Source organism: Chelonia mydas, chromosome 8 (assembly GCF_015237465.2).
Source record: "Chelonia mydas isolate rCheMyd1 chromosome 8, rCheMyd1.pri.v2, whole genome shotgun sequence".
NCBI lineage: Eukaryota > Metazoa > Chordata > Testudines > Cheloniidae > Chelonia > Chelonia mydas.
The window spans coordinates 16,156,718-16,179,229 of record NC_057854.1 but is presented as its reverse complement, the minus strand read 5'-3'; the positions used below and the strand labels follow the sequence as shown (position 1 = coordinate 16,179,229).

Sequence of the window (22,512 nt, the reverse complement as noted above, 5' to 3'; positions counted from 1 at the left end):
AAACGAGAATACTCATCGACCTCCCACAGGACTTAAGGATTTGAGGCTTAGTTGGTTGAAGCCTACAAAATGGTCTGAACATATACAATATTATTTATATAGCCTGAGGGTTCCTTTCAAGGTGTTAAAGAGATTTCAGCAGCCATTCCAGATTTCATTCACAGTGATGAAAAGCTAAAAATCCTTCATGAGCACCAAATTTGCTCTAAATATAACTGAACTTAGTTGACTTTGCAGGTAAACTGAAAAACAAAACAAAACAAAAAAAGTAAATCCAGTATCACACAGTGTAGATACCCACTCTGGCACAGAATTCTTTGGGCTCTCTGAAATTCAGTTGCCATATCTGGTGTAAGAAACTTCTTTAGGTAGGAGGTTAGCCTCTTAAGTTTAGTCTCTAGGAAGTGTGCTATGATTCTGTTTATATATATGCACCCTCGCCTGCAGGAACCACCCACGCACCCCCACACGCACCCCCTGCACTTCCCATTGGCTAGCAATGGGGAACTGCAGCCAATGGGAGCTTCGTGGGTGGTATCCGCAGGCAAGGGCAGCACCCGGCGGAGCCATCTGCCCCAGCCCACCCCCAGGAGCTGCTGCCTGACATACTGGCCACTTCTGGGAGCAGGGCGGGAGCCTGCCTTAGCCCTGCTGCGCACTGCTGCCACCCTGGAGCTGCTTGAGGTAAGTGGCGCCGAGAAAGAGTCCACACCCCAAACCCCTCCTGCACCCCAACCCCCTGCCTTGAACCCCCTACCACACCTCTCCTGCACCCCCAACCCCTTGCCCTGAGCCCCTTCCTGCACCCCACAGCCCCTCCCACACCCTCCTACACCACAACCCCCTGCCCCAGCCCTACATTCCATTTCCCCACCCAGACGTGGCCCTCAGGCCAAAAAGTTTGCCCACCCCTGTTCTACAGAATGCTAGTCCTCAGGGGTTACCTCCCTGGAATCTTGCCCCTTCTCAGAGCCCTTAACTCCAGTCTACCTGCAGGCCTTGTGCCTGAAGATTGGCTCTCGCTGGGGCCCACCTATGCCATCTTCCATCAGGGTCAGGGTATAAACTCCCTCCCGAAGCTCATCTGCATTCTACAATCCAGAGAAGGACAACAGAGATCTTTCCCTCCAGTCCACTTCTAATCTGGGTTTCCCCTCTTTACAGAAACCACCCTGTACTGCCCACAACTTGGACGCATCTTTAATTGGGCTTGGCCCACCCTCCAACTGCAACCAGGTGTGCCAATTGGCCTCTCATGCCCACATGAGCCATCTCATCCCCTGTGTAGGTAAACACCCTTTCACACCCTGCCTTAGGCTGCTCAACTCAGTTCCTTCAGACTTCCAAGGGCCAGAAGGAATAAAGATGATCAAAAACTCAGTAAGGTACCAGGGCCACATTACACACATACACTAAACAGATAACATGGGCATTCACATACACTCGTTAGTTTAGGCCTTGACAGCAGACCAGGTTTCCCAGCTATTCTCTAGTTCAGTGTTCTCTGAAGACTTAAGATCTGTTCTGCCATGAAAGCATCACGAGTCGTCTTTGTAACGTTATCATCCTAACACTGTGAACAGCCCACAAACACTGTGTTCAATTGATGCTTCCAGACATTCTGTACTTGCTGCACCAGGAAACAATCACATTCAGGTGGCCATGGTAACCCAGCATGGAACACAGGATTCTTCACGCTTTGGAAAGCACCCCGCTCTCTCTCTCTTCCCTTATCTCACATCGAGTGGCAGCACATCTTCTAGCCAGGAGTACAGACATCTAACCACCAATCTTTGCTCCTGAAAGAACAGAGGTAGTGATTTGAAAGTCAGATCCTTAATCTGTGCTTCTGTGAAGAGGTTATAGTGCTTACCTCCCCTCACGGAGAGGTAAGAAGGAAGAGACAATTTGAAAGTTAAAGATTTTTTTAAAAAACTAAGTCTTTTCAGATCTGCCCGCAAGTCTTCCCACTCCCACCTCCTGCCAACATTTGTGGTTTTATGTATCGTGGTATGAATAGCCACAACAGAAGAAGCTGTTGAGTGATTAGTGGGTTATACAGCAAAACTGGCTCTCTGCAAATGCAGTCAAATGTATAAGAATGTAAGTGAGAGGGAGGGGCTTGGATATTTTTCTCTCTATCACCACTTCCAGTTACAGGACTCTTAGGCAACACTTCCAATAGGCGGCAAACACGTTTTACTCTGAAGTGTTTGTAAATCCTTAGTTGTCAGCCATGCTATTAATAATACTGTCCTGCACTGCAGGAGAGCCATATGAGAGACTCTAACAAGAGCTGGATGCACCTGACTCTAGAAGTCTTGAGAAACAAAAGTGTTTCTTTGGACAAAGGGGGCTCTGCAGCTGAACACATATTATTTTAACTCTTTCCTCTAAAGTACTTGAGGTTTTCCATTAGTTTACATTTTATGCTTGGCTTCCTTCCATCTCCTGCCTTGAAATCAGGCAGGCTCTTTTGGTACCAGTGTCACTTGCTAGCGCCTGGCAGAGACATGGGTATATGACAGCCTGGAATATATTTCACCATTTGATTTTTACCAGAAAGCACCTGTGGTTTTAAAACTATCACTTTTTACTTGACCTGTTCAACTCCTTCACTACTCCCCAGAGCCTGGGTGCCTTCTCAAATTCCAGGAGGAAGGAAGATCAGTAAACAAACATTCAGCAGCTGAAAGAAAAGGAGGACTTGTGGCACCTTAGAGACTAACCAATTTATTTGAGCATGAGCTTTCGTGAGCTACAGCTCACTTCATCGGATGCATACTGTGGAAATCGCAGAAGACATTATATACACAGACACCATGAAACAATACCTCCTCCCACCCCACTCTCCTGCTGGTAATAGCTTATCTAAAGTGATCATCAAGTTGGGCCATTTCCAGCACAAATCCAGGTTCTCTCACCCTCTGCCCTCCCACAAACAAACTCACTCTCTTGCTGGTAATAGCCCATCCAAAGTGACCACTGTCTTCACAATGCGTATGATAATCAAGGTGGGCCATTTCCTGCAGAAATCCAGGTTCTCTCACCCCCTCACCCCCCTCCAAAAACCACACACACAAACTCACTCTCCTGCTGGTAATAGCCTATCCAAAGTGGGCTATTACCAGCAAGAGAGTGAGTTTGTTTGTGGGAGGGCGGAGGGTGAGAAAACCTGGATTTGTGCTGGAAATGGCCCAACTTGATGATCACTTTAGATAAGCTATTACCAGCAGGAGAGTGGGGTGGGAGGAGGTATTGTTTCATGGTGTCTGTGCATATAATGTCTTCTGCGATTTCCACAGTATGCATCCGATGAAGTGAGCTGTAGCTCACGAAAGCTCATGCTCAAATAAATTGGTTAGTCTCTAAGGTGCCACAAGTCCTCCTTTTCTTTTTGCGAATACAGACTAACACGGCTGTTACTCTGAATTCAGCAGCTAGTTTCAGCAATCTGTGGCTCACTCGCGTATTGCACAGATACCGCTTCATCTGGAGCTCTGGGGTTTTAGAGTCATTTCCACAGAATTTTCCATGCTCACCTCCACCTGCTGCACAGGTGATGGTGAGATGTCCAGACTGAAAACCTGTTTACTTTGGGGGGGTGGTTGCTGTTAGTGGTGTGTGTTGACAGGGGGCTACTTGGCGCAATCAGAGATGATGTGCAACTCTATAAACTAGCCCTGAAAAGACATTCAGCAGCAAAATCCCTTAATCAAAGGCTCCTCTTGGCTGGACCTCAGTTACCTCAGATTCTATTCAGAAAGAGAACCCTGCTTCAAGCTAAGTTAATTGAAAGGGGTTTTAGAGAGAAAGAATTCCTGATAGATGAGGTAGTATCTTTTATTGGACCAACTTCTGCTGGTGAGAGAGAAGTTTTCAAGCCATACAGGGCTCTTCTTCAGGTAAGATAAGATAAGAGTCATTCGTGGGCAGGAAAAAAAAAAAAAAAAACAACAACAACAACGTTATCATTCCCCATAAGACCCCAACAAACAGGGAGAGAAGCCTTGGTCAGTGTCAAAACACTAACTACCTGTTCTCACTTCACTTCCTGACTTAGGCCAGGTCTACACTATAAACATACATCAGTATAACTACGTTGTTCAGAGGTGTGAAAAATCCACCCCCCTGAGCGACGCAGTTACACCAACCTAGCCCACGGTGTAGACAGGCAAGCTTCTCCCATTGATATAGCTACCTCCTCTCGCAGAGGTAGATTAACCACGCCAATGGGAGAAGCTCTCCTGTTAACCTAATAGCATCTTCAGTGAAGCACTGCAGTTTCTTAAATGTAGTTCTTCCCTTAACCAACGGAATACTTTAAAATGGAATACTTTAAAAAGGCATAATACCACCAATTAAGGGGAAGGAAGGGAAATACTACAAACAAACTCTCAAAAAAATTAATTTTGTCAGTCAAATAATCATTGTCTATTATAGGGTGATCAGTAAGGCAACACTATATCTGATTTCTTGGAGGCAGGAGAATACGAAAAGAAATTAGGGGGGACGGGGACACCAAACGAAACAGATCACCACGTTTCATTTTACACAAATACTGTATAGTAATAAAGAAACCATATTCTTAGAGACTTGTCCGGTTGAAAGTTAGACATTTTCTTACTACTACTAACTGATTACTAAACCTGTGGAAAAATCACTCAACTTGAACAATGGAAAGAGACCAGCATATTTCACTTTAATTTCTAGCCAGTTTCACTTTGATTCTCATGCACTAGCTGTGATTAATGCTGCAACCCTGCAGGTGATTTTTTTAAGTCATGGACATCTTTGATTGGATAAAAGCTTAGCTGTGGTGGTGGGAGAGGAGCAATTTAAAAATGAACCTCAATCTTGTGATATTTGATCGGGGGGGGGGGTGGAGTGGGAGAGAAAAGAACGTAACACATAAGTCAAGCACTCCGCATTTAAGTAAGCATTAGCAAAAGAGTCGCAAAACGACAGGCTTCACTTCTTCTGAGCACAGCTGTGAAAGTGGATTTGTTTCAGGTGTGGAGTCATGTCTCTGCCTGAAGCAGCAGATAAGCAGTCTTCTGTTCAGGTATGCCTGCCCACCTATTGCCTTGGGAGGTCACTCACACTAGAAGGATCAGCTGCTATTTGGGTGGCATAGAAAAACAACTGAACTGCACGGGGGGGTGGGAGACAGCCCAAGATTAGTTAGGGGAAGAAAGCTGGTTAACTCCTGTAGCTGTACAGAACTGGTCAGGAGGTGAGGGACAGACCAAAAACGGGGAGGAGGCAGGAGGGAGAAAATCGTAAGATGCCTGTCTAAAAGGTCATTTAAAATAGTCACTGCTCTCAAGAGCCCAATCAGCTCGTTTCTAATCACAAGGGCCAGGAACTCTCGGAGTCTCACATCCTGCTTGCAGTTTACAGAAGAGACTCTGCAGAGGTTTCCAGGCCCCATTGGGAATGCTGAACCCGGAGTGAGTCCTGCACAGCACATTTGAGCAGGTCAGGCTAACTGCTCTCTTCTCATTATGGCCCATTCTTGGCATAGTTTTCTTCTCTGTCGAATGAAATATAAAAACAGACGTCCTTCATATGCACGATCACACCTCTCCTGCTACAACAGTGCCAACACTCCAGAGCTCCTGCTGACCCAGGGCAAGGTACCACAAGAATGTTACAAACAGGGCAGGCAGAATGAAAATAATCCTTGAATACCCAAGACACCTGCTTCCTGAAAAGCCTGAAAGAGAAAAGGAGACACATACAAGGCAAAGTAGTGGTCAAAACAGGGGTTCATTTCCCAGTGAGTATCTCAGTCCCCACAGTTCTAGGCCACTAAAGAGAAGTATTAAACCTCATACTGGGACAGACGGGTGCAAGAACAGCTGCTATCCTGATTTCAATTAACTGTATGTGCTTGTATGCAACAGGGTCAGGCCTACAGGCTGCCACCGGGCAACTCCACATACCTATGGGGATTTCAGCTGAAGAGCATCTGTTCCACACCAGCCCAAAGTTTACAAGCGCTCAAGCAGAGTGCCCTGCCAGAAGACTAATTAAAAGCATGCACTCTGTTTAAAGACTGGAAGGCAACTGGATTTCTTTAGACAGACCTCTAATGAAGCCTGTTGGGAGAGTGATCAGTACTATTGACCCAGAAGTTGTAGACAAGAGGGAGGAAGAGGTATGCCAATATCACAGATCTCATGCAGAGGGTACATACCTGCTCCCAGACCCATAACAAGAGCAAGACAAATGGAAACAAAGGATCTGTACTCTGGTTCAGCACCAGCATGGACTCAAGGTATGGTTTCCTACAAGTTCCTAGTGAAGGAGAAGAAAATATGGACAAGCCAACCAACATTATTGTGTCCTGGTTTCCCAGCAAGAACAACTTCAGCAGGACCAGCTATATAACCATATTGGCAGGCACCTTTTTACCTCTTTGGAAACCGCTTACCCCCTCACCCAAAGGGAAATGCGACAGCTACGATTCAGCGTAAGCAGCAACATATCCTCTATGGGGGGGGGGGGGGTGAGAAAACCTGGATTAGTGCTGGAAATGACCCACCTTGATTATCATGCGCATTATAAAGAGAGGTTTCAAAGAGGGATGGGCTATTACCAGCAGGAGTGAGTTTGTATGTGTGTGTGGGGGGGCGGGGAGGGGGGAAGGGTGAGAAAACCTGGATTTGTGCTGGAAATGGCTCTACTTGATGATCACTTTAGATAAGCTGTTACCAGCAGGAGAGTGGGGTGGGAGGAAGTTTTGTTTCATGGTCTCTGTGTGTATATAATGTCTTCTGCAGTTTCCACGATATGCTATGCATCCGATGAAGTGAGCTGTAGCTCACGAAAGCTCATGCTCAAATAAACTGGTTAGTCTCTAAGGTGCCACAAGTACTCCTTTTCTTTTTACGAATACAGACTAACACGGCTGTTACTCTGAAACATATCCTCTATTGGTTTCAACCCAGATGAATAGGAACTAGAAGATAATGTTTCCCTGCAGCCAGGAGCCACTGCAGCATCAAAGAGATTCAAGTGCTTGTCTTCACACAGTCCTGAGTTGAGGGCCCCGAGCCCAGCAAGGGATGTGCTTTGGTGGCTCCCACAATGGGAGAAAGCAAAAGGATATGATAGGCCCTGCGACATTTCCAGCCCAACAGGACTTCCAGGGCAGGCTTGCAGTCTCTCAGGATTTGGAACCATGATAACAGCCATGTGCTCAGAACCACTTCCTGTTTGCTAGTTTCCAGCAGTCAACCCATACCATCAGATCAGCCAGTGTTGGTTGGTTTTTTTCACCTTCCTTGCAGCAAAACCTAGGAGCTGGGTTTTAGGCAACCAAAGGGCTGGAACTCTCCCCATCCCAGGACACACAGTCTGCACTTAAATGAGTGTGTTTATTTGTCGCAACTTTTGGCAGGTGCTCAATGCAAGAACTTGGTGAGTTAGGCTCCAGTTCCAAAAAGATAACATAGTGGGCATCCCGAGGGCATCTCCTTACGAGATGAGGGCATTGTGTCTAAACCCCTGGGGAAAAATTCAAACTGGGGGGGGGGAGGGGAGGAGGAGTGCCCCGCCATTGCACTTGATGGCGGTCAAGGTCCCCTCTTGCCTCAACCCCCAAAAGGGGAAGGGAGGTTAGCAGGTGAGTAGAGGCACCCAGAGACCCTCCTAGTGTGATGACTGGCTCCCCCAATGGTGGAAGCCCCCAAGAATTGGCAAATGATCAATGGGTGTGAGTGACTGCATGGGGCTGTTCTCTGATGGGAACCTTGGAAGTAATTTAACTAATACAAGTTGCAGCCTAGTTAAAATCCATACCATGCGTCCTCACCTTCTTCCACGCAGTGAGCACACCATAGCCTGTCTGATTCTTGGAATCCATGCTTGTTAGTCACAGGAGAGAATGAGGCCTTGGCTACACAAGGAGTTTTGCCACTAAAATTCCACATTGCGCCTAGTGCGCCTGGGTCAGCTCCACTGGGGGAACAACAGCAGGAGCTCTGGCATGGCCAAGGCTCCAAGCCGCACTGGCATTTCAGAGTCGCTCTGAGCAGGATTAGGCAACATGGTGTTAAGTTTCCAAAAGCACCTCAGTGTCTCATCTTTTGAAAATGCTACCCATGGTGCTTAAGTCTGGGATTTTCAAGGAGTGTGAGGGCAGTTGGGGACCTAACCATTAGATTTCAGTAGATCTTGGGGGGCATGGATCAGCATTCACATCACACTCCCAGTCAGTACCCAGACCAAGCCGGGGAAGCTAATGATCCAACAAGCCAACCAAATTTGGTGATGAATCCCGGTCACATGCCACTTGAGGCATATTGCACATATGCTGAGAAGTGGGTCTTGGGCGCCTAATTCCCTTAGGCACCTTTGAAAATCCCAGTATAGAACTCCAACAGCGGCTGACTAGCTACTCTAGCACCCCACTATTCTTTCAGCAGCAGAAAATGGGAAGAGGGGAATAACCCAGTTTAGACCTAGTAAGAGAGGGAATAATAATGATGATAAAAGTTGAAATAAATGGGACAGCTCCCACAACGGGCAAAACAGAGAGGTAAGTGGGGTAAAGCGATTTACTATCCTCTTTGCACTGCACTAGACCTGGTAATTAACATGCCTCCTGCTGTTCTCACATTGATTTCCAGCCTCTCCTGAAGGGAAGTAGATTCATTTTCTCTTTTCAAGCAGGGGAAACTTAAAACTTACCTTTCTTCCAGGAAGGCAGTCGGAATTCAGTTTTATTCACTAGAATTCACCCTGCAGGACAGGAGGAGTTAAAATTCCAAGGCTAACTCTGGGCCACAGCAACAGGTTCAGAGTTGTTCCCAGCTATGTAGATTTATGCTTGATGCTTTAGGGCATGAACCTCAGGGCATGTCTTCACTAGCAATGTTAAAGCGCTGCCATGGCAGTGCTTTAAAAGTGGCTGTGGAGTCACAGCCCCAGCGCTGGGAGAGCGCTCTCCCCCAGCGCTGTAAAACAAAACAAAAACAAAAAACAACACACCACCCCCACGAGAGGAGTAGCTATCAGCACTGGGAACATGGCTGCCAGCGCTGGTGCACTGTCTACACTGCCACTTTGCAGCGCTAAAACTTGCATCGCTCGGGGAGGGGGAGTTTCACACCCCGAGCAAGAAAGCTGCAGTACTGTAAAGTGCCAGTATAAACAAGGCCTCAGTCTCCAAAGAACTCCACTCAAGCATCACCCCAGCTGAAACGAGACTAGGCGTGGAACTCAAGCCCCAATCGCAGAGGTGAAGACTAAAATTTCACAGCAGTTCACCTGCTAACAGCAGGTAACAATGCTGCTTGCAAAACAGCCATTGCGTCACTCACCAGTCTGTGGACACATATACACTATATATACCCTGCAGCAGCGTTTACCTGCTGACATTTAATGTGCTAGTGATCAAGGGAGCAGGCTAGCATGGTGGCCTAGAGATAGCACTCAGCACTACGAAAAAGGACACCCAGGCTGGGCTGTAAGCTCTACCGCAGCGAGAGTAAACCCCAAACTTCTGTAGTGTACCAAATTAGGCAAAAACCTGCATGTGGACAAGAAAGCATTAGACATAGCGTGCAATGATCAGGGAGCATCCAGTGAGCCAGAACAAAACACACAGTTAAGTCAGAAAGGAGCAAAAAACAGAAGTATGAAGAGTCTCTTGGATGCTGCTATAGCACCTAGCCCTTAGGTAAACATGCAAGAAGCTTGAGCGGTCAAAAATTGTATCCTGCTTTAAAAAAAAAAAAAAAAAGGCATCATGCTGTTACTGGGGGATCTGCTGCCATTTCACTAAGCTAAATACAAATGCAGCTCGAGAGCAGATGTGTTCACACACAGAGTCATTCTTCCCCTTTTGACCTGAAATATGTGGGGTAAAGCAGCTTCCTTTGCAAAAGACGAGGCTTCCTTATATTCTCCATGGCAGGGGGAGCCTTAGAAAGATCTGAGGGTTCCCAGTAGCTGTTCGGTACCTCTCCATGGGACTGGATTTTTTTATTATTATTATTATTATTTTTGAAGACAACTGTTTAGAAGGACTTGAGAGAGATTCATCTTGTCTCTCGAATATCCTGGGGCCAAGATGGCTACCACTACACTTCATAGAAGAAATCCCGTTTGGATTCTGGTTTATCACCTACTGCAGCCAATATGTGTAATACAATCACATTAAAAAAATCTGTTCTGAGTAATTCCCCAACACCCACCCCACCCCAACTCCTCCTACTGCACCTTAGTGTTGCAAGGGCATGAGATATGGGCTCAAACAAACATTGTGCACTTCAGTAGCGCCTTCCGTCTTAAAGTGCTTTATAAACCTCTATGAATCAAGCCTCAGCCTCTTTGGGCTGCAGCCCCACATTTACAGAGAAAAACCGAGGCAGACAGATATGATCTGACCTGACCTGCCCAAGGTCTCTCAAGAAGCCTCTGGCAGAGGTAGGACTAAAACCCACATCTCCTTGTTTCTAGTGTCGTGTTTCCCAGCTACATCTGCTCAAAGTTTCTGCACTTTTTCTCGGAGAACTAGCTCTAACCTGACAAATCCAGCAATTTCCCCTCCACCAAAATAAAAAATAAATTAGCCACTGTCTTAGAGCCAAAATTAAACTCTTCCTGCACCCTCCCCCCATGGAAGGTTGTAACACCAACATTTAAGGGAATACTAGGGAAGCGATCCTGGCCATGACCTGAGCTTCCTAATCCAGCCACCACGTTTCAGACTCAGCCAGAGAAGGCATAAAGGGGAACAGGGGATTGAAGATCACCACACAGCTCTGCTGTGTAACCTGCATCACCTCCACAAGAGCCCACCGTTTCCACCCTTTACAGTTCATTATTAACATCACTTTCGATCTTAGCATTTGCAAGACTTTCTGAATAATTTATGCACGGTGTCGCAGAGAGGGACATATTTTGATGAAAACCAGGCCACTGAACCTATCAGGAAGAAATAAATGGAGACAGTGGAAACAGAGTCAGATCCTCCCTTACTTAAAAAAAGGAAAGCCAAAATATAAGAAAATCCTCACTACAGAAATGGGCCCCACGCACTGCAGGATTTTTAATGAGCTTAGTCTTCCGCAAAAGCTACGTTTTTTTATTTTTAAGCCACATGCATTCAAATACTAGCGTCCTTCTGTGCTTTTAAACAACATGGTGAAAATAGTGCAACCCCAGGAAAGCTGATCACAGAATCCATAAGATAAATTTTTGTTTAAAAACAAAAACAATCTGGATTTATGGCAAGTGAGAAAACTTAATTATACCCATTTAAATAATCTTTCCTGATTAGATAGACAGATACAATGCTTAACACTGCTGATTTTAAGCAGCTGGATGTGTAACGAGACTTGCTGAGCAAACCTGGAGTAGAAAACAGTTCTTGCCAAGGGCTACCTTGTGGCCTATATACGAGTCATAAATTTGCAAGGAATATACCCCTCTGTACTTGGGGCTTAACCTTTTCAGTCATACAGGCCAATCAGTCACAACTGTTCAAGCAATGCTGGCAAAAATCTTCCACACTTCTAATCTCATTGGACTGCAGGTGAGGGGGGCAGAAATTAGGAGACTACAATAAAACACTGCATAGATACTCAACCCTGGTCATTTATCACCATCAAAAGAGCCAACCCTTCACACATATCTTGTGTCTAAACTGAAGTGAAGAAGATATGAAACAGCCAACAGAAAGGGAAAGAATGTAAAGATGATACTCTCAAGCAGATATTTAAATAGCTAGTTTTACTACATCACTTGCACTAAAAGATCTTGTACTTAACCCCCATATCCACTCCTTTTACTAGCTTAGTAGATTTTTCCCAAATTGATCAGGCTGGTTGCCGTTCTCATCCAGATTTGTTTCACAGCTCCTCACACACTCATTGCAGCAGCAGGTAACGGAAGGAAAAACAAAACCACCATAGACTCAGAGTTTTAAGGCCAGAAGGAACCACTCGATCATCTAGACTGACCTCCTGTATATTACTGGCCACCAACACCAGCATACTAAACCCAACAACAGAAATGAGACCCACAGGAGACTAGACTATTACGTGCCACCACACAGGCTTGGAGAGACATCATGATTGATGCTATGCAGAGACTTTTCTGTAGGCCTTACAACTGAGTGCTTAACAAGCCAAAAGGAAATTTACTACCTTAAGATATAAAAAGAAAAGGAGTACTTGTGGCACCTTAGAGACTAACCAATTTATTTGAGCATGAGCTTTCGTGAGCTACAGCTGAGCTGTAGCTCACGAAAGCTCATGCTCAAATAAATTGGTTAGTCTCTAAGGTGCCACAAGTACTCCTTTTCTTTTTGCGAATACAGACTAACACGGCTGTTACTCTGAAACCTAAGATATAAAAAACACAGTTAGGTCCTAATCATCCTCCTACTTCACTTTTCTTTGCAAATAAAGAGTGAGTTTGTTGATTATGAGAGTCAGACACTAACATCAATAGTTATATCCAGATACAGACTTTGGCAAGTTCTACCCCAGGCCACCCCAACGGTTCTGCCAGACACCTCAGGATTCCTCCACAATGATTTAGTGAACAGTTGTGGACAAAACAACTGAGTGGTCTCAGTGGGACCAATCCTGCAAGATGCAGGGCACCAGTTCTTTCTGACGTCATTGGGCTTTCCACATTGAAGAACAAAGAGGAGATGTTCAGAGGAAGAAGTTAAAAGGGCCAAATTCTGTTCTCTGTCACACCAGTGTAATTCCACTGGAATCAATGGATTTACTACAGATTTACATCAGTGTAACAGAGCAGGATCTAACTTACTTTAAGCCATTTTGACAGCCAATGTTTGGGACAGGCAGAGAAGAATACAAGCAAGGAAGAAAATACACATTCTGGAGTTGCTACCCTTTAAAGCTTTTTGCAAACAAGCCTGCTGCAATAGCTCCGATTAGTCTAGTCCTGCACCATGGTTGTGTGAAATGCATTTTTAATTGTGACCCAATTCAGAATCACCTTGCCTCTAGTGCACTAAACCTTTTGCCTCTAACCAGGGGTTCTGTGGTACACTTGATCTGTATTTGGAAGCATTCCAGTGAAAGTGTTTTACAGAAGGTGCTTTTGGGGAATTCATACATCTCAATATTCTGTCACTATGAGATGACGTTTCCCCCACGAACACCACCACCTCCTTCTGTTCTTCACTTTTCCTTCTAAAAACTTTCCCAACCCATTTAAAAAAATATAAAATAAAATAAACCTGAAATTCTATTCTTGAAAAGGTCCATACAGAGAAAAACAAACAGTCATTGCCTTAGCTAAACTGATGTTTCAGTACAAAAATATTCACCTAATATAAAGGGGTTGTTACTTTGCATGGCATTCACAAGACAAACAGGATTCACATGCACTCTCCAACAGGTCTGACTCTGTCACACTTCCTCATGGAAGAAGTTTTAGCGCTTGTCTACACTGGCACTTAACAGCGCTGCAACTTTCTCACTCAGAGGTGTGAAAAAACACCCCCCTGAGCGCAGCAAGTTTCAGTGCTGTAAAGCACCAGTGTAGACAGTGCACCGGCACTGGGAGCTGCGCCTCTCGTGGGGGTTTTTTTAAAAAAAAAAAAAAAAAGCGCGCTGGGAGAGCTCTCTCCCAGCGCTCAGCCGTGACTACACAAGCCACGTTAAAGCACTGCCTCGGCAGCACTTTAGCATTGCCAGTGTAGACTAGTCCTTAATTCTACCTTTAATGCAATTACACATGAGAAAGGGCCACAGAATCAGGGCCATTTTCTGAATGATATACACCTTTTAAAAGACATACAAATACAATTTAGGGGTAAATGCTCAGACTTTAACTCTCCTAGACTATTAGGAATAGAAAGTCATATCACTATTATTGGTTTTTCCATAGCACCTATAAGCTCTAATCATGGACCATTCTTCTAGGTTCCATACACACGGCACAAAAATCACCTTTAAGTGCCACAGTAAGTGTAAAACACTGCAGTCTCATTAATGCAAGCAGTAGAGTTTGACATTGTTATTAAAAAGCCAATATAAAAATGTCCTAAATAGAATGTCTAGGAAGTTACTTAGCATTACTGGATATTAGCAATCTCCAGACCAGTATCAGATGAACCAACACTTTTTTGCAGATTCGCAAGAAAACTTATAAAAAGGAACTCATTCATTGCAATAGGGTGGGGGTTTTTTTTGTTGTTTTGGGTTTGTTTGTGTGCGTGCGTGTGTGTTTAAAAAAAAACACACACACACACACTTAACAGACCCATCCCAAGACTGGAACCCTTATTTGCTGAAAATAGAGAATTAAAATGGTCACAGACAGACAGACATACAGAACAAAGAAATGCATCCTAACTGCATATTAAAACAAATCAGGAAGATATTAACAAACTCTCTCTTTTAACCACGATTTGAGGACTTCAATAGCTCAGACACAGGTGAGAGGTTTTTCGCAGGAGTGGGTGGGTGAGATTCTGTGGCCTGCGTTGTGCAGGACGTCGGACTAGATGATCATAATGGTCCCTTCTGACCTTAGTATCTATGAATCTATGATGTGTATTCACATGGGCTACATGTTTTAAGCTGATTACGCTGCTTTATACTCATATGTTCATTTAAGAAAACGCAAAGGAGATCTACACTGCAAAGAAAAACCCGTGGCACAGAGTCTCGGAGCTCAGGTCACTTGACTCGGGCTCGCAGGGCTCTGGCCGCAGGACTAAAAAAATTGCAGTGCAGACATTCCCAGGTTGGAGTCTGCGGTCCAAGACCCTCCTCCCTTGCCAGCTATCAGAGCCCAGTCTCCAGCCCAAGATGGTACATCTACAGTGCTATCGACCGGGGCTCTCAGATTCGCTGCTGGGGGTTTTTCTTTGCACTGTAGACATACGCACACAGAATGAGTCTGCTTTTAGAAGAGGAAGACAGTATGCGTGTTAACCAGCTCTCACATCCCTTATATCCCTCTTTTCACAGGAGATTACTTAACTTTCAGTTCATATTCCTCCGAACAAATCATTTCTTCCAAAACTTTTCACTGAACGTACATTAAGCTATTTTAAGAACTGCACCACAACTATGTTCATACCCTCTATGTATTATGGCTGAAGAGTATGGTCCATATTGTAATTTAGATTACTGGGGCAAAGAATGCATCTCTCAGGTACACCCAGGAGTAACAGAGATCAGAATACAGATCTACCTTCCTAGAACAACATAAAGAAAAAGAAATTCTACAGAACACAGTACTGTAAGCACTGATTGCATCATAGCAATTAGAGACAGAAAGGTTTCAGAGTAGCAACCCTGTTAGTCTGTATTCACAAAAAGAAAAAGGAGTACTAGTGGCACCTTAGAGACTAACCAATTTATTGAGCATAAGCTTTCGTGAGCTACAGCTCACTTCATCCGATGCATCGGATGAAGTGAGCTGTAGCTCACGAAAGCTTATGCTCAAATAAATTGGTTAGTCTAAGGTGCCACTAGTACTCCTTTTCTTTTTTAGAGACAGAAAGACACTTATTGAAGTACCCAATCTGTCCCTCTGAAAATACAGTATGTGACACCCTCCCTTCCTTCTCCTCCCCCAATAGAGTTCATTTCAGTTATTACACAGCACACTTGATTTTAGCCAAAAGGCCAACACAATAGTTCTATTACTCCTAAAGTTTTCACTTCAGTAACAGATCAAGCTGATCATTACTCAGGCAAGTTCAGAAGAGGATTGCTCAGAGAAGTCAGTTGTCTATGCTGTCAGAAAATAGCTTGTTGCGGTAATAAGCCAAGAGAAATTCAATGCAGTCCATTCTAACCCATTCCCTCTCACACAATATACCTGCTAGCGTGATGCTGTTAATAGCCGTTACTCATATGGGCCTGATTCAAGGCCCAGCAAAGTCAATGCAAAGACTCCCCTCGACTTTCCCACTGAAGTCACTTGGAGTTTTTGCCACCATCTTATTCAGGGCCAGGATTTCATCAAAGACGTTTATTGAAATGACGGTAGGAAAAAAAACTGAGTCATAAACCGTTCTTTCCTTCGAAGAAACCAATACACTTTCTTCCACCACAATTTATATAATGTTCCAAAGTCTTCCTATCACCAGGCAACGTTGTAACTCATCCTTGTCGCTGCTGGACCGGAATCATCCTAGCTGTCTTGGATATATGGAAAGTGACACAGATTTCAAGAATTAATAGCTAAGAACACACAAGGGCAACTGCAGCGTCTTACCACATACACAGGTGCCACTAAAGAAATGCAAGTCACATTAATTCAGGGTAGCATAAAAATATTTGTCATAAAGCCTGATCCTGGCAAGAAGACAGAAAGCATTCCTAGATCAGTCTTTCCTTAAAAAGGAATTCACTAGAACTAGACTTTGATTAATCCAGAGAAATTTCAAATGTATGTTCCACTATTGTACTGGAAAGAGATATGTTGGCTTCAAAAACACACCACTTGTAGATGGCTTACCCCCAAACAACATGCTGATACTCAGCAGGAAAAGGGTCTCTTATGATGCCACAGAATTAAACATGCTGCTGTAATACATCAGGTCTGCATACGAGCAAATTTGTGAATGCTTATTCTTTGACAACCAGTCACCCAAAGTGTAAAGAAGTTCAAAGGGGAATCCTGAAACACACAACCTCTGTGGTGAGATTACAAGTGTAAAGGACCTAAACACCTGTAGGCTCAGAATTTGACCTGAGGGGGAAAAGAGTACAAATAAAACCCAACAGCTGCACTCAGCATTTATGAGGAACCCTCCAATGACAAACCAGAATGCAGGAGCCCTGGATAGGAATGTCACCTGCCCTGATTTTCAGTGGGTAACCCTATCTGTGTTTTAGAATCCCAAAATAACTCGAGGCATACAAAATACCATGCTGTAGTGTCCAGATGTGAGAACATGGCAGCATCATGATGCTGTTGCAAATGAATTTGTTCTGCAGGAACCACAGCCATGGAGGATGGATGAGAAAGGTTTAGTCTCTCTCCTCCCAGCCTTTCCCTTTTGTTTAAAAATAAAATAATCAAATTTTAAAAATAAATCAAAAATGGAGTACATTTAGGTTACAAGATACTTTGACAATATGCTTTTAAGAGAGAGCACTAGAGACATTAGACAGAGGAAATATCCATAATTTAGGGCCTCTCTACAGTGAAAAGGAATCTGTATAGGGGAGATTACATTAAGAATATAGCACCTCCAAGACCATATTTAACATGATTTACTCCTACCCGGGTAGATAAAAATCTAACCATGTCACATCTATATTAATCAGGGCTGTAACATGATTCAATAACACAATTACACCCGTTGTGTCCCAACTACACAAGCAAATCTAAGCTTGAAATATATGATAGAGCAGGGTGGGGAAGCTAGGATATGTAAAACACTATCCCTACAATATTTATATTGTAACTGGGACACCCTGTGTTTTCAATGCTGGAGAAAGTTAATCTCGATTCTGTCCACTTACAAAATAAAAAATAAATGCTAGGATAAGTTAATAGTCTTAACCTACAACCTAATTTTACAAGAAATTGTATCCCTATTACAAAAATCACCACTTCAGTTTCCACAAATAGCTTTGGGCAGAGGAAGGAATAGGACCCAATGCTGGGACAGGCCAGTCTTTGGGGGTGAGGGATAGCTCAGTGGTTTGAGCATTGGCCTGCTAAACCCAGGGCTGTGAGTTCAATCCTTACGGGGGCCATTTAGGGATCTGGGGCAAAAATTGGGGATTGGTCCTGCTTTGAGCAGGGGGGTTGGACTAGATGACCTCCTGAAGTCCCTTCCAACCCTGATATTCTATGATAGGTCAAGTGTGAGATAAATCAGTAATTGTACAAAAACATGTGTATGAACAGCTGACTGCATAATGCAAGGCAGCAGGTGTTGTTACCAGTCTCTTTCAAGAGATGGATTTCATTACTGAATCCACACTTCACCATATAACAACACGTATTTTTTAAAAGTAATATTCATGCAGATTTAGAATTCAAAAGCAGGTGCCAACACTTTTCCTTATGGCAGGCAACAGATTCATCACTCAGCTTTTCAAACGTGTATTACAGGGTTTCCCTGTGTGTTTGCATGCCCTATGGAACTCTGAAACCTTTGCTAAGAATGCCTGCATTACCATTAATAAGAACTGCTCACAAATGTATTCCTCCTGAACCAATGGGAGAACAGACCTCAGACTAAAAACAGCTTAATTTAACACGATTAGCTACTTTCTAAGAGAAAACAGGAAAAGGACACACAGTAGTGTACAGCTCTTCCATTTTAGTTTAGAAACAATGACAACCAAAAGTAACACTAATGATCAGCTTTGAGAGAAGCTCTGTATCTAGTGAACTGTCTTTTACTGCAGTCATATACGTAAGCCACACTTCAAGTCATGAGGAGCAATGTTGCAGATAAGGTACAACATCCACACTGAGAGGAGTTAAACATTGCTAGTATTTATGAACCATGACCAAGTGGCATTTAGCCTAAAGATGTAGAGTCATGGGGATTTCGAAGCTATATTACAGATTCACTTTATCAGAGAGGAGTAGACTATACAATTCTACCACCACAAGGGTTGGATTTTTTTCTTTTTGAGGGACAGAATTTAGAACCAAAAAAGGGATATTCATCATTGTTTGTGCGTTTACTTTCCTGATTATTCAACTGGCAACATCTTCTGGAGAGGAGGCAATTGTCCTCCCATCCCCTCTCCCACTCTATTACAAGAAATTGAATAAAGAATTTCAAACAGAAGAGAGACAGCTCTGCTAAGAGCTAAAGCAGTAAGGAAAGACAAGTGCTGCTACCTTTTAAATAACTAGGTAAATAATGCACCTACAAAAACCATAACCCCTCCCCTTTCCGAGAAGCTGCTTTCACATGGCCTTTCCCAGTAGAAATATGCTAGGACTTTCAGAAGGAGAAGGGAAAAGTCATTAAAGACCAACCCATTTTTATTTACTTACCAAAAGGTGAAAGCCAGATAATTTACAGCTTGCCTGCAGGACTGCATTTTGGAAGACACCCCTAAGACATTCTCACTCGGAGTTCCTTATCTTCCCCCAACACCTGTGCACCACACCCCAACCAAGACTGCCCAGAGACACATCTGTTACTAATTAAGCTATAATACAACTGTTGAAAAACAATAAGGCATTAGCATGAAAGCGATCATACAAGATTAATACTTAGCTCCTATTTTTCCCCACAGCTTCCTGCTTCTACATCCAATACCCTTTCCAGATGCTCGTATCTGTCAGCCAGTGCCGCCCTGTTATTCCACCATGCAAAGGTAACCCGGGTGGCACTGGGTCAGATACATGCGATTCGGGATTCCTTATCAGGTTTAAGCCACCATCATTCCTTCTCCCTGCCCTTCAGGCTTCTGACATGCTGTCACTTACTCTTGAGTGCTGCAATGAGCGACTTCCCATCTTTGATCAGCTCCTTGATGAATTTGTTGGTCTTGTCCAGCTCAGCTTCATGAGATTTCAGCCTCTCTCGGAACTGGGGGCTGTCCAAGCAGCAGTCACTAAATTCCAAAGCAGGTAGTCCCATGGTTTCCTCACACACCCCTCCAACAACCCTTTAAAAAAATAAAACTTAAAGAAGGAATTCCCACGAGTGCAACCAAATAAAAAAAATACAAGTATATGTTCTTAGTCTATTTGAAAAGAAAACGAAACTTTATCCACAGACGAGCACGCCTCTCCTCCCAATTGGTCACAGATTTCCAGGCACCTTAGAGGGAGGGAGGGGAATCAATTAATTAAAAATAATAAGCAGGTCAGAGGAGTTAATGAGGCTCAGGGTCTGCACTGGGATCCGCCTCAGATGCCAGGGGGTGGGAACAGGAGCAGCAAAGAGGAGGGGGCTCGTGCTGCAGTAGCAGCAGTTGCCGCTGCCTGGGGATTGCTCATGGCGAGAACTTCCACACACGCTGCAAACCCAAGGGTGCCTCCGCCGCTGTCTCCCAGCCCATTCAATGCTGCTTGCTACCTAAAGTTCCCCAGGCTGGGCGAGAAGCAAGGAGCCCAGCGGCCTCACTCGGCAGCAGCTGCTGGTCAGCCCAGCCAGCCCTGATGGCATCCGGGACCAATCGGGACGCTTCCCTTCCCCGTTGGAACGTTGTGTATCATTTTTCCGAACGCGCTTCCCATCGGAACGTCCGGGTATCTTTTTTCTTCGAACGCGAGGCCTCCTCTTGCGCCGCCGGAGCCAATCGGCGCAAGAGCTGCTGGGGGCAGGCAGGGGAGAGGGAGGAGGGATGCCCCAGCGATGATAGAACAGGCGAGGGGGGCGTGGCCAGGCCTGTGTCAAGTCGCATGAAGGAGGAGAAGGAACCCCCACCGCCTCTTAAAGGAATACTGTTGCTACCGAGACCGCAGAAGGCATGGGGGAGGTGCTGGGACAAGAACAGGGGTTACTCAAGGACATTCCTCTGAAACCTGTTGCTACAACCTCATGCGGGACCAGAGGAGACCCAACAAGAACAGTGCAGGAATTTGGGGGGGTGGGCACTTCCTAGCCTCTGGTGGGATTCCTCTCCCTCTTAACACGACTAAACTTTCCCTGTCAGGAGAAGAGGACTTTCCTTGACAGTGCTGTACAAAAACTTTCTACACACCAACCCTGCATGGGCTTACATGGGGCACTGGAAGGCAGGAGACCTGGGGTCTGTTCCCACCTCTGCCAATAGGCTATTATGTGACCTTTGGCCAATCATTTCACTCCTCTCTGCCTCGATTTCCCCTCCCTTCGTGTGTCAGGGTTATCTATATTGCAAGGAGTGCTGGTTGGGATAGTTTCTGTTTGTTCCTGTGATATATTGCAGTGAAAATAATCTTTTTGAAAGTTTTGTTTAATTTTTTCTTCAAAGGTTTTTGAGGTTTTGCCAATAAAACTTCAACCCAAAAAGCGTGTTTGGTTTATTTTAAGCTGAAAACAGAAAAATGTTTTTTTCTTTGAATACTTGAAAAATTTTGTTGAAAACACATCAAAAGTAGAAATTTCTCTTCTGATGAAAAAATCATTTTTCGTCGAAAAATGTTTCAAACAATACATTTTGACTAGCTCTAATTGTAAACACTTCAGGGCATGAAATATCTATTACTATGTCTGGTACAATGGAGCCCCAAAGTACTAAAACATACACAGCCTGTGGATTATTAAATCCTGTTTTTCTTTGTATTTATTTAAAGATGGCAATGTGCTTGGGGCTGTATAATGCACACAGAGAAGCCCTTATCCAAAGAATGTATAGTCTAATAGTGACTCATGTAGAAGATTCAATGCACTGGGAAAGCCAGAGCTGAGGATGATTTGCTCAGCCCATTATACCAGGCCTATCTCTGTAATACAGCATACAATTTTTTTGTTCTGATTCTGCAGCTGTGATGACAATACTCATATTTTTTAAACATGGCTGCCACATACATGATCCCTTACAATATGACACTTTAACATTTAAATCCAAGCAGTGGTGGTACTAAGCATAAGCAGACTTCAGTTGATCAGGGCTCCAAGCAGCTCAAAGGGGCCCCAATTTAGTATTACCCCCAAAATACTGTTCATCTTATTTAATGTGGACTTTTTAACAAGTGTATTAGTATATATAGTGTTGGTATGTTTTTTGGTTTGTGGAAATAATGCAATTAGTAACTTTACCTGGAGGTAGGAGGGAGCCAAAATATTCCTACTTAGGGCCCCCAGTAGGCTAGCATTGCCTCTGATCCAAGACTGTAGTAAACTGTTGTACTTTTTTAGTAAGTGTAATTTTCAAGAAAAACGTGTAATTTAGTGGGTCAGCTGTGGCTGGAAGCAAGTCATGTAACCATTCTATGCTTTGGTTATTTCAGCAATCAGATGGAGATGATAGTACTTCTCAGAGGCATTGTGATGCTTAAATCATTAAAATTCATCTACAAAGGGGAAAAAATGAGCTTGTGTGCTTTTTTATTTCTTTATTCTATAAAGAAGGCCCAAAAGGTTTGTGGTTCTGGTTAAAGGGCTTGGTTTTGTTTATTTCTTTTGGGTTTTTTACCTCAGAAATTCAGATCCTGTATATCCTAGAAGACTTCATAGCCCGGGGGCTCCATACAGGGAGACCCTTATGTCTAAATCCAAACCACGCTGGCCTTTTGCATTGCCATATCATGATAAAAACTCATATCTAATTTTTTGTCCACTCACAACCCTAGGTCTCTTTCAGCATTGCTGCTTTCCAATTACGCATCTGGGTTTGTGATTATTTCCCAGATTCATTAGCAGGAGATGAGAAATAAGACTTTAATCTTTGAAGACTTTGTCATGAAGGGTGGGTTAGCATGATTTAACAGATTAGCTCCACAGAGAGAGACTCTGTGGAGGTACCATGACATGCTAGCAGCCTTACTCTGTCTTTCCAGGCTGAAAGTGTAGGTGCACTATATCCGCTCTAAATGTGTTGCACTCAGCTAGGTGTATAGGGTCAGGGATGTGTAACTATA

At 44.1% G+C, this 22,512-nt stretch overlaps 1 protein-coding gene and 1 long non-coding RNA gene across 6 annotated transcripts in view; both read right to left on the bottom strand.

Annotated features, from left to right (window-relative positions):
- Nucleotides 1-21,927, bottom strand: part of ARHGAP26 (Rho GTPase activating protein 26) — a 316,385-nt gene extending 294,458 nt beyond the window's left edge. Inside the window, exons 1-2 of one of the 5 annotated variants that reach the window (XR_006292680.1) lie at nt 20,024-20,300; nt 19,429-19,765 (exon numbers count right to left, since the gene is read on the bottom strand). Coding sequence is in view for 1 of the 5 variants with exons in the window: in XM_043552848.1 (XP_043408783.1) it covers nt 19,429-19,582 (154 nt within the window). In the remaining 4 variants the exon portion in view is untranslated. Of the gene's footprint in view, nt 1-18,990; nt 19,398-19,428 lie in introns of those variants that run through there. The other 4 variants (XR_006292679.1, XR_006292681.1, XR_006292682.1 and 1 more) reach the window with 4 other exon arrangements.
- LOC119566902 lies at nt 4,681-6,582 on the bottom strand. The gene is made up of 2 exons (XR_005226386.2): nt 6,203-6,582; nt 4,681-5,719 (listed from the first exon to the last, which is right to left on the bottom strand). It is a non-coding gene; the product is annotated as an uncharacterized LOC119566902 (long non-coding RNA).
- Nucleotides 21,928-22,512: the final 585 nt, after the last annotated feature.